Here is a 13,059-nt window from a genome sequence, read left to right on the forward strand (position 1 = left end):
TTGAGTTTCTTGCCAGAAAAAAAAAGGTCTGTCTCCCCCTAGAGATCAGAAGGAAATGAGTTCCTTTAACATGTTCTTTTCTCTCTCTCTCTTGGCCAAGAACTCCTCTGTTTCTAACCTTCAAAGTGTTAGCAGTTCTACAATGAGACTGTGATGGCGGTTTTGTACTAGCTATTGGCCGATGTTGCTCCTTTGCCTGAATTGCTGTTTGTGGCAAGTGATGGATAAAAGTGGAAATTGGATTGACGCCCCAGTCCTAGACCCAGAGATGTACCTAGTGACCTCACATAATGCTTTTCAACATTTCACATGTTGAAAGGCCATGGAAAAATAAGTGCAGTTGGCTAATGCTTCCGGTCCCCTTTTTACATCATGGCCCAAGGGAGATGTTTAGCATTTCATTCCCATCAGGGCATGCGGGCTAATCTGGTACCAGGGTGACTACATATTTCCCCAGAAGGGCAGACAAAGGTGCCTTTGGGGCAGTTTGGAAAAGAGTACGTACCAGTCAGTTGTGGCTCCCATTTCCTCCCTAATAAAATTGCCACATTTTTGTCTGCCATAAATCATTCCAGAAATATACTATCCAGATGAGAATATTTGTTCATTTGAGAGGATAACATTTCAATATTGCATTTTGCCATGGTGTGGGTATCATGAAGATCTTACACAAAAATATTTTAAATCATTATCATGGAAGAAAATAATACAAAATTCAACATATAAAAAATTGCTAGATTCCAGCGTGGGGTCTGAAGTTGAGTAGAAAACCAAAATGGTGAAAATAGATGTTCCTTCTTTCGAAAAGTATATACTTTCCTTGTGTTCCTGTTATTGATCAGATTATTCCATGTTCCTCTTCTCATTTGACCATTGTGCCCCATTTCTCAACAGTATTACCCCACCTATGAGTATCAATTTGTGAGGCAGAAACTAAATGATACTCAAAGTATCAGGAAAATTGCATATCCATAGTGTACGAGACAGGAAATCAAGAAATTAAGGAAGTGGAAAAACTAGAGTTTAGCATATGGCAATAACTCACTTCAGGCTAAGTTAGCCCCAACCAATGAATCTCTGCTGCCTTCTAAAACCAAATTAAAAATAAAATAAAGTAAGAACTGTTCTCCAGCTCTGTCAAAAATCATTTTTCATCATTTTAAGTGCCTACTATGAAAAGTACCACTATGAAAAGTACCACCACCAATTCAAGAACACCATACAGAAGAGGATCAAGAGATTTTAACATAATAGCATAAAAGTACCCACACTATCATCTGGATGGACTGAGTTGGGCAGAAAATACTTTTAGAGAATGAATTTATAAGCCAGTTGATCAGTAGAGGGTGCTATTGCTACATTAGCTATTTCTGAGTTTTGATCAGGTGTCATCCAAAACAAAAGTTTTTATTCTGCTACATGAATAAAGTTGCTAATGCTTTGGCTACTAAACTACCAGTCTCTTAGGAGAGGGATGGACAAATTCAAGCCCTGCCAATGTTATTGGAATGCAACTCCCATTAGCCCATGTCAGTGAAGGAATGATGGGAGTTGCAGCCCAACAGCATTTGTACAGCCACACTTTGCTTCAAACATTTAGAAGACAATATTTATAAAGCAAGTACTCCAAACTCCCTTGAGCAGGGCCATTCTAGGAAAAGGCATCAAAGCTAGTAGCTGATACTGTACATGTAAGGTTGGAATCATATTGGTTAGTCCCAATTACAGTAACAAATTATTGAATGGTAAGTCAACACATAGGTAAACCCTACTGATTCAATGCGTTGACCAGCAACAGGCTTCAATGCTCAGGATTTTGGGGGTTTTTTTTAAGTTTTTTGGCGTCTTCAAAAAGAAGTGTGGAAGTTACCTGCTGGAGATGTTTTCACTGGAGATCCTGGATTGAGTAGGTGGTTGGACCTGCTGTCCCATGAGGTTACTTCCTACTCTTATCATTTTAGAGACTTTTAAGGCCAAACTTTTTGATAGCAAAATAGCATTAAGTCAGTGGGAAACAAACCTATATGAGGAAGATGTTTAATTAGTTTTCAGGTATTTTGGATCATTGTACCAGTGTTTCTGCACTTAAACTCACCCCGAGGGAGATTCAGAGCTTGAGCCATTTTATGACCTTCTGCAAGATGCTCAAATATTTCTATATAGGAGATACTGAGGGTTCATAAGTCCTTTTAAGTTCCCTAAATTGCGTCTATTATTTACTGCCCTTAATTTTTTCATTCTGCCATTTTTACAGATTTATTTTTCCGTTGTTGTAATATTAAAAGGTGAGATATAGTATAAATAAATACTGGTACAGAGTATCAAGGAAACAAAAAAAATGTTAGCTTAAGTATGATGAATACAATTATATAACATGAGAAGGCAGAGAGGGTCATAATTTCCTCAACCTTTTATCCTTTATAAATAATCCTTCCCTCTTGGCAAGGTTTGATTCGGTTCAGCAGAAAGTGATAGAGGCAAAGTGCTGCTAAGGCTCAATATCAGATAGGGTCATTGGCACATGTATATGTTTCTTATATGAGTGGATCTCTTTTTTAATGGTGTGTCAGGGGTTGGTATTCTCTTTGTCACTGTACATGCGGCCCGCTCTTGTTATATTGCTGTTTCGATCTTATGTTGTACTGTTTATTTTATGTAATGTATTATTTAATTGTATTATGTTATGGTTATATTGTATTGTATTGGGCATGGCCCCATGTAAGCCGCCCCGAGTCCCCATTGGGGAGATGGTGGTGGGGTATAAATAAAGTTATTATTATTATTATTATTATTATTATTATTATTATTATTATTATTATTATTATTATTATTATTATTACAGTGCCCAAATCACATTTCCAACTTTCTTGTAAAGCCCTGAAGGCATTTCACATAGCTATTCTATGCTTTATAGTGAGAAGGCAGGAACTGTAAAGCTTCTGGCTACTCTCTCATCGCCAGATGCCTAGTCATGACACCAGTGTGATCTGTGGCTGTGGTGGTCCTTTGGAGAACTTTAGTGGTACTCTAATAATTGTGGGTACAGTCATGGAACGTACTCAGAAGCCACTCTGATCATGCCTGCTTGCTGCGAAGCACAGAATAATTATGTGTGATGGCTTCAGGGCTTTACAATAAATCAAGGGGAATATATGACTCAGGATAGTGTAAGTCTGTATGCAGGTATTTGTACTGCCCTAAGGGGACACTGGATTGAGAACTAAAGGTATCAAATGCATATGAAGAAAAATACTGATGTCTCCATGTTCTGAAGTCATCCTATGTCAGTCCTGACTATAGTAAGGTGATTTGCTTCTACTCCAAATTCTAACCTGTTAATAGCATGTTTTTTCGCTAAAAATACTGTTGTACAGTAATATGCAGAATGATTTTGAATGCAACACAGTATGCAATGAAAATATCATTCTTTTAGCAACTGAAACATGCTGTCCTTAACAATTATAGCTGAAAATTCCACATGTGAAAGTCCTGAATTTGTGTTTTTTTTAAAACAAACTATTATAAAAACAAATGTCAACTACTTACACAAAATAGTTGCAGCATGACTGGAAAATAACAAGTACTCTAGTCTTGGCATTTCAGTATTATATAATTACTTACATAATCACAAAATGCCAACAGCTTTCCATATTGTAAACCAGCCTGACTCAAGCCCGGTGCCCTCCAGATGTGCTGGAGAACACTCCTAGCCCAGAGGCAAAAGTTCTGGCCGAACACATCTGGAAGCCAGCCGTTTTCAGGAACACCACTAAAACCAAATATTTTAACTTCTGCATTCCCACAGAACAAGGAAATAAAGCTAATTAACAGGTCACACAGCAGACAGAAAAACACAGATTTGCCTGATAGATTTTTTTTATTATTATTGGACAGATGAACTAAAATAAGCCAACAATATAATTATATGCCAACAGCCATCTCTCTAGTGCTGGTAGTGATAGACTGTGTGCCCCTTTCCATCTTGCCCCTGCACTCCTGCTCAAAGCAAAATAAATGATTGTGGCTTTTATCACTGCGTCTGAACTCCAATCCCTTCACTATTTCAATCCTGGTATTTGTGTCTGGGAAAGAAGGAGCCAAGGGCTGAGTTGAGAAACTAGGGAGAGTAAGTGTACAAAGTACAAGCGGAAGCCTGGTACTTTGGAGAGCCACATCCATTAAGTGTGTCGGAAGCCATGTTGCTACTCTAGTTGAACAAGAAGCTCTTCTTCCCATTAGAAGCCACCCAAAGGGCTAGATGCAAAAGGGTCTGAGAGAAGGGGAAGGAGAGTGTCAATTTAGGTAAAAACAAATAAATCTCAATGCCACCCCTCCCAAAACAGCATCTTTACAAGTCATAACATTTTAAAATGGCAGTGCCACCATCCTAGAGAGACGAAGAAAGACAGAAAGGGGCTTGCATTCAAGGGCTTCCCCCACCCCCAAGGGGGAGGGGAGGGGCAGAACAAAAAACAAAACAAAACAAAAACCTCAAAAGCAGTAGCCCAACTCAAAAAAATGTGGTTCATCTCTAAAAACAGCACTCATCATTCATCTGATGGGGAGGAGAACAAAGGCAGCAAGGGAGGGAATAAAACAAAATTGGTGCAACTTCTTGCCCAGGATGATGCATTTAATCAAAGCTCCGTACAGTCCCGTATGTCTACATGTCCTGTGGTGGCAGCAGAATTGCTTAAACTGTCATGGCTGTGTATGTTTGTATATATACACATATGCACATATACATACACATACACACAGAGAATATAGAGTATTTTTTTTAAAAAAAAGTGTTAGCATTTAGTTTTGCGCTTGTTGGGAAGACTCATCTCTCTTTCACATGGTTCTGTGCTCCAGCGCTACTACTGCTCCCACTGCTGCTGCTGCCATTGCCGCCGCCGCCACCACCATTGCCGCCTCCATTACTGCTGACGCTGCCACTGGTGGTACAGAGGACCTCTGTGAGGTCGTCCATGATGGTGGTTTCTTTAGGGTCCACCAAGTTGAACTCCCTGATGAATAGGATGAAGTGTATGTAGAGTGTGTTCAAATGTCCATGCAACTCCAGTGCCAATGTTTCCTTGAAGTGGGAAGAATAGATGTGGGCCAGCACATGAAACAGGTACTTGCAAATCTTCTTCACTAGAGACTCAAAGGAGTTGGGGAATTCCTTGCCTGCCAGGAGAGAAAGGTATGAGCGAAGCCATCAGAGAAAAATAGGTGAGAAGCCATTCAATCTTGCTGAATTCCCAGAACATTTCAAACACAGTAGTCCTGCTTTGAACTTTTATACTCCATCTCTTACATTCTACATTGATTCTTTATTATGCTTCAAATATGGCTCCCTTTACAAGAGGCTCATATTTTACTTTCAGATATCAAACTGTACATGAACATCTCATAGGTTTCTGACTGGATCTTCAGTTTACCAGCTACTGACACAGCAGTGGTAATGTGCTATGGTAATTTGATCTGGAACAAATCCCATTAAAACAATGTTCTTTAATATCCATGCTTCCTCACAGTTTGTCATATTTGCATATTATAGTCTTTATATCTTCAATATCTGTAGTAAAAATTATAAGACTATACCTGAGGCAGATGTTCCTGACTCAAAACATACCGTATTTTGTAGGAAAGACATCCTCATCTGTCACAAGCTTCTGTACCGAACTCATGACGAAATCAACATACTGAGGGGCAGTACACTTGATCTTCTTTCCCCGTTCATCATACCAGTAGTATTGTCTGTGGAGAGAATTGTGAACACGGTCACATCTGTCCTGGGTGCTTAATACCATGCCATCCTAAACCACTGAAACAAACATAGAAGCACAAGGACCTAGCTGGTGACCTCACCAGCCTCGCACAATTCCCAACTGGCCTCATTCATGAGATCTTCAGAAACAAGGGGAAGTCTTTGAAGGCTTTCAGACCCAAGGGGGAGGCTTTGAATTAGACCAGTTAGGAAATAGCTGGGACTGAGCCTGAGCCTGGGGGAAGTGGGTGAGAGATCCTGAGGGCTGCCCAGGAGGCAGGATCTGTGACTAAGTAGCAAAAACAAATGGGTCACCAAACACTTCTCCTCCTTCTTCAGGTGCTCATGGAGCCCTGAGTCTTCTGCCACTTCCAGGAACAGCCCCTTCACATATCCTGACTCTCTGTCTGGCCTGTGGGCCTCTCAAATCTCAAATCTGGCAATGTAATTTAGTCAAAAAGGGTGAGATTAGACTTGAGTAAATGTGCAGCCAAGACAATTCACTCTACTTCTTGGTTTGTCTCATCATCCACTCCCACACCTTCATGGTATTTAATCCATAAATCACAGTGGCTGGTCCACTTGCCTTATCACAGATTGTTGCTTTAGTTGTGTAAAAATAAGCTCTCATCACCAAAACTGAAGACTAAACTTTCAGCATCTCAATAGTTGCACATTCCTTTACTGTAACAGCTATTGCTTTGAAAGGTTACTAGAAAGACAAAATAGGTAAATATGCAAGTGAGTTAGAAACACATCTGTTCCCTCTTCCCCCAGACGTGATGGCTTCATTCAGTAGAAACCAGGAGAGGTAAGTCTTATTTTCCTTTTACAAACCGATACGTGCCTTCTAGAGACATGAACATTCAAATAAATACATAATGTTAAGCTCTGGCTAAACTCTTGAAACAAAATGTTCCAAATACTAAATTTATGCACACTTTAAGTTTAATTCTGTGTAGTAATGTCACCTATCAGGAGATGGCAGTATAAGCAAATTTTAGCAGCTCAATCAAGATATGACCACTATTTCAGGTTCTAGGATATTTGGCATTTCAATGTATTTTTGCACCAAGTGTGAATATTTTTAATGCAAATAATGAGTGGGCTCTTTATTATAATATGGAATGCAAGGAGGGGAAATTTAACCCCTTTCTTTCCTCCTATGGACCAAGCAAAAACCACTACTTTGAAATATATATGCACTGGAAATAAATCCCTTTTGCATAACTGAGTGTTTCCTCCTATACCACTTTAAAAAAACAGCCAATTTCATCAATACACATCAGAAAAGGAAAGGCTCATCATGCCACAGTAGTAAGCAATAACAACAAATTAATGCAGAAAGGATCACTGTTAATTCTTGAAGTAGCTGGACACAAAAGCAGTGTTCTAAATGTGTTGTCAAAGGTTTTCATGGCCAGAATCACAGGGTTGTTGTGTGTTTTCCAGACTGTATGGCCACGTTACAGAAGTATTCTCTCCTGCCATTTCACCCAAATCTATGGCAGGCATCCTCAGAGGTTGTGAGGTATAAATGTTTTTATCCTGATACAGCATTAAAGACAAGTCTCCACAATCATTGATGCACACCAGTACTACAAAACAAGTCCACCTTAGGTCCTGTACAAATGGTGAGATTCGTTGTTCCAAGCACTGTTGTCTAAATAAAAGGGCAGTACTTTCCCACTTTTCAATAAATAAAAATGTAAACAATCATGAAGTCAAACACTTGTAAGAAAATAAGAATCTGGAGACTGTTAAAACAATACTAATCCAAGAGATGCACTACTTCAAAATCCACACTGTTGTGAAGGCAAGGACTGCCAGCATCACTGAGTCACGGAGGAAGCTATAAAGTAAGTCTGGGCTGTTTTCCCCGAAAGGGCAAGGCTTCCTTCCTGACTTCAAAACTGTTCCTACTCTTGCACAACGTTTTGGAGTTCATCAGGTAGACAGACAAATCCTCTCTCAGGGATTTGCTCGCTATCTAAGATTCCCAAAACCAAGTTAACTTTTAGGAAAGGATTAAATGGGATTATTCAAGTAGTCACATATTATCTGTGACCTCACACAAAAGTTTATTTTTTTCAATAATTCCAGACAGAGTAAGCATAAATTATTCTCTCAACATGACCCTGTTACTCCTCCTCCTTTTGATTCAGAGAAAATATCCCACTTTAACTGACATACTGAACAAGAGAAACATAATCAACATGCCAGTTTCAGGTACTCATCAACACAGCAAAACAGTTCTGCTGTTCACCTGAAAATCCAAAGATTAAGAGTGCTTTGAGAATGTGAAGAGCAAAGCAGCTGCCTCTAGTTTCACAGCTTAAAAGACCAAACTTAAAAGAATCCCAGTTGTCAAGGCCTGGTGGAGTATGCGGATTCAAAGGAGGATATCCTGTCACCTCAGCTCTTGGGCACTGTCTATTAAATTAGCTGCTGTCCTGATCAAGATCTCTAAATTATGATCCTTGCCTAGGGGCAGTGCACATTCTTCATGTGTTTAAAGAGCACACCTGTTGGACTGATCTGCTCTGTGGCAGGATTGCCCACGTGGATGCTGTTTAGGGCCTAAATGAACTTTTCTTGTTCACAGATTACTTCCAGCTCCATACATACAGTGAACACTTCTTTCTATACCTTCATATCTGCTTTATAAAAAGGGACATTTCTTTGAAAAACTAAAGCGACTGAAAAGACCAGGGATTTTTCTGTTAAAAAAAGCAACTGCCACCACCACCACCGTGGGTATTTGCCACATTCAGTTTATGCAGAATAAACTAGACCTAAACTGTTTCTTGGGCAGAAAAGGTGCTACTTTGAACACAGCTGTTTTTCAAGGAAGAAACAAAATCTGAAGTAGTACACAAACTCCACATGAATCACCTGCTCAGCAAAGTGCAATTAGAGGCAAAGCATTCAGTTGTTTGTGTCCTTTGCGTCACACAAAGAAGCAAGATTGAATTCCAGATGAAAACTTGCTAAAAGTTCAAGAGGCCAAATAGAGCCATGACTGCCTTCTGACCTGAGTAGCTCAACAGGAAAATCCTGCTTTGGACAAATGGCAAAAATGCCCATTTTAGCAAGAGAAACACAAAAGGATTGAAAATGATACTCGATTCCTGGCTGGGCTGGGCTGTTCATTTTCTTTAACAGCTTAGTTATATAGATTTTGTATGCATTTTAAAATTGTTCGACATCTTAAGTTCTAAATTTGGGCAAAATTTGAGGATGATGTCTTCTCAGAAGTCCCAGTTTCCACAATTTGGCAATAAGAAGGTTTTGTGGAAGCTTTGACCACAGAAGTAAAGAAGGTCAAAACTATAGATAAATCCTAAATGAATCTACTGTCCACTAAGAATCTGTACTTCAACAGTATTAGGCACTTGCTATGCAACAGCCAACTGGCTACAGTTATCCAAATTTGCTCACCATTCCCTACTGAAGACTGAATGTAGATTCAACAAAGGGGAATTGATGGGTAGAACCAAAGATTGAACTAGATCTACTGCTGCAGCTATATTAATTACTTGGCAAAGGTGCTCAGAGCTGCTTAAAGAGGCAAAGCTATAATGTTTGGAAAGAATGTCCAGTTTGAGCAGGAAAAAAAACACTGCCCCCTAATCTTAAATATTTTGCTTATGCTTGCACAGAAGCAGCTAGGTTCTTGTGGAAGAGCACAGGGAAGAGATTATATCCAAGAAAAAATATTAAGAAGTAATGTAAGACAGAGTGAAAGCTTCAGTTTAAAAACATGATTGTTCATCTGCTCCAGGGAACAGGAAAAACAACTACTTCGTTTAGTTTGATCATAACAACTTAACAACATTGCACCCAGATGCTGCCTATTTCCTGTTATCCTCAAACAGCTGCAACCTCACTTTCCCAGAGAGCTGAAATAATAGTATTGAAACATTTTGCTCTACTGATATACTTCTGCCCATAATTAGCACTTCAATAGATGGCTCAAATGTGTCCTAATACTTTCCTTCGCCTAATCTTCCAACAGATACTCAATTTAGGTCATCACTGATCCTTCTCTTTTATATTAAACAGTCCACTCTTAGTCCATTCCTTATCTAATAGCACATGTTAAAAGCATGAAAGTTCCAGTTCTTGTTTCCTGGCAGAATTAAGACCCATTCTCTCACTAGGGCCTACAAGTCCTACATAGTGGAATAGCCTGGGAAGACATTGATTGCTGGGGAACATCTTAGGAGAATCCCATAATTATACATAGAAAACCAGCACCCTAGTCTGCTGTCCTCTTATATACACATCACCCAGGAGTATTAAACACTGCAAATTCTTCAGATAGATGCATTTCACTGTAAGAAATTCAATGGAATACAATGCAAAGCAGTGAGGTGTTGGTGGAGAGGATACAAGTCATGGGATAGGGAGATTTTGCTCTGAAGTAGAATGACTGATTCACCCTTTCTCCAGCTAATCCTGTCCCACATGCTTGAGAGGATAAAATAGTATTATCCCCATCTATGTTACCTTGTGATTATTGGAGGAAAGTGGGACACAAGGGATGACAGCAGACTTTTAGGGTGTGCTACATGCAGCAGTGCAGGTAGTGAGCCAGAGCTAGAGATGGGAAAGGTAAATACCATTGCAAGAGAGCAAGGAAAGCATGAATAGTAATAATGAAAACATCCTACAGAGATTAAAAGAGATGGGGCAGAGATCTAGAAGCTATCTTTACCGCATTTTTATCACTATCTGAACCTCTCACAGGCCACACCAGTCATATTTACAACAGTTGCTTCAAAAAACAAACAAACAAACAAACAACAAAACAAAACAAAAAACCATTTGCAGTCTAAACAACACAAGTGTTGGCAGGGAAACATATGTCCAGAAAAAGTCTCTGGAGGTATGACTTCATATTTGTGGCCATTTGGCCATTAATGAGTAGACTCAACTAAGCTGTTAAAGGAGAAAATACTTTTAAGAACCACAGGTCCTTAGGAAAGGCCAAGAGGTAGAACAGGGGGAAGGTGCACCTTCAGATGACAATAGGGAAGGCAAAGATCAGACTGTAGGAATTCCACAGCAAAACCATAGACTGTATCTTGAATTCTTGAAATCACATGGAATTTTACAGCACAAAGCGGCTTAAACTTATCTCTAAAAATCTCATGTCTAGATATGTGCTAGAAAACATGGTTGAAAAGAGTGGAAACCCCAAATGGGAATTCTTATCAGTTAAGTCTTAAGGTTTTCTTAAGTCCAATGCCATTCACAGCTATCTGCCTTACATTTTCCATATAAACTTTGAGCTAGCATTGTTCATCATACTCTGAAAAATAAAACAAAAAATGTTTCCTTTTACTTTCAACAGTTCATTGCTTTTAAGAAGACCATATCAACTGCAACAGAGGGAACAGTCTAGAAGCATATTGTTTCCCTATTCCCCATGAAACGACTAACTCATGGTCACAACACTTGAGACTTCTGGCAGCTGCACTATCTGGAAGTTTTATGCTGAGTGGCCTGGTGCCCAGCTTTCATTCCTGAGGTAAAGAAGGCACCACAGGCTTGCGGCGCAAAATTGGCCTTCTGTCTTTCTACAATGTTCTTTGTGGTATTTGAGCTACGCTCCCAAAATGTAGAACTCTGCTCCAGAATGCTAGAAGTGTAGGACAGGGAGAAAATGGTAGATGTGGCTATATTTCAGAGAGCATATCCATTGCTGCCTTGTTTTTTTATAGCAATACTTCAGTGAAATGTAGAAACTAGATGCACCAAACCTTTATTTTAGCTGTAATAAGTTCAATGTAATTAGCATATTATTTTCACAGACTTTGTATGTGACCAGCTAACAGAAAATTGTTTGATACTGTTCTCACAAAATTATTATTTCGCAACATTTAATAGTCATAAACCATGATACAGTTAAAATTGATTCTATTTTGGGCTGCTTTTTTTACTTACTTTCAATGCATCTCATCTAATAATTGTTTGGATGATCACACTTTTCACCACATACTAATACCACTATACAAATACCATCATTGCTTTTAATACCTTAGTCTGGAATAAAAGTACACCCAAACTATCCCATTACTTCAAGCAAAGTCATCACTTACGTATTGCACACTGCCATGGTCTGACACGACTCTCCTGTACAGAATTCAGAGATTGTACTATATTGTAAATTGATATGATGAAAAAAAGTTGTTGCTGAAAGAGAGGGAAAAAACACCAAGATGTTTCCATTACTTTTGGATGCAGAAAAAAAGATGCTTGTAAGATGAAAAAGTTTACAAGACTTAAGCATTTTCCTAATTAGACCAGCTACAATATTTCCAGTCCCCTTTCAGTCCCCCCTTTTTTCTCAGAAGGATTGAATAGTTGTGATTTCACATGCACCAATAAAATGAAAATGTTAAGTTTATCTTAGTAATGAATGTCATCACATTGCCTCAGGGAACAGTTGGCAGGTATATAAGAGTCTGATCCCAATCTCCTTTCAGCTATATTTGGGCCCTTTAACACCATTGTGACTCCACTTTAACTGGGGTTTCTGGTTTGGTCAGGGCCACTAGCGCTCTCTGATTGAGATTTTTAAGAAGACCATTCCCAAAACTATAAATCCCAGGATTACATTGGCCAGAACTATGGCTCATAGTGTGAAAAGTCCCTGACTGCTTCTGTACTCCCATTTTTGAAAATGTAGGAACACAGGCTTTTTGTGAAGTAGGAATAGTCTAACATGCACTCAAATGCCCTTCCACTCTCAGAAGTGAGATAAATGGTGACAAAAAAAGAGTTTTGGGTGTGGTGCCCCAATTGTGCAATACCTTTCTCAGATAGGTTTGACTACCCTTTCCTTACTATCTTTTAAGGTGATGGAATAACATTTTCTTGCACTCTATTTTCTGATGTCTTACATTTTTAATGTTTGATCAAGAATGAATTCTGGTTTGTGCTATTTCATTGTAAGTAAATAGTTGAGACAGACCCAGGATGCTAACAAAACCACTGCATCAAAACAAACAAGCAATTAAAAATAAAATGATGTTTATATGATCCTCCTTTATAAATTGATATTTGCAAGGCCATTTTGGGTACTTATTAGTCTTGTGCTATGGCCTACAGCCAAGCAAGCTGGGCGCTTGGCTGTAGGCCCTCGGGCTATCGAGCACTCAATGCTTGACTGTAGACTCTGCCAGCCCAGCCTACAAGCGTCGAGCACCCAGTGCTCGGCTGTAGGCCCTGCGAGCCAGGGCCTACAGCCAAGCGCTAAAAATTAGTCGACCAAATGGCTACCATTCCCCTTT

The 13,059-nt window shown here is 39.3% G+C and overlaps 1 protein-coding gene and 1 long non-coding RNA gene across 4 annotated transcripts in view; one reads left to right on the forward strand and one right to left on the reverse strand.

The window, feature by feature from the left end:
* Window positions 1-3,858: 3,858 nt before the first annotated feature.
* The window catches only part of mob2 (MOB kinase activator 2), a 140,679-nt gene continuing 131,478 nt past the window's right edge, over window positions 3,859-13,059 (reverse strand). For all 3 annotated transcript variants that reach the window (XM_008108150.3, XM_008108139.3, XM_003214769.4), the window contains exons 3-5: window positions 11,866-11,959; window positions 5,624-5,748; window positions 3,859-5,175 (exon numbers count right to left, since the gene is read on the reverse strand). In XM_008108150.3, the coding sequence (XP_008106357.1) occupies window positions 4,826-5,175; window positions 5,624-5,748; window positions 11,866-11,959 (569 nt within the window). In that variant the 3' untranslated portion in view covers window positions 3,859-4,825. The remainder of the gene's footprint in view (window positions 5,176-5,623; window positions 5,749-11,865; window positions 11,960-13,059) is intronic.
* LOC134295363 (uncharacterized) lies at window positions 6,240-11,681 on the forward strand. Its single transcript, XR_010001907.1, has 2 exons — window positions 6,240-6,569; window positions 11,118-11,681. It is a non-coding gene; the product is annotated as an uncharacterized LOC134295363 (long non-coding RNA).

This window comes from Anolis carolinensis, chromosome 1, assembly GCF_035594765.1.
Source record: "Anolis carolinensis isolate JA03-04 chromosome 1, rAnoCar3.1.pri, whole genome shotgun sequence".
Lineage (NCBI taxonomy): Eukaryota > Metazoa > Chordata > Lepidosauria > Squamata > Dactyloidae > Anolis > Anolis carolinensis.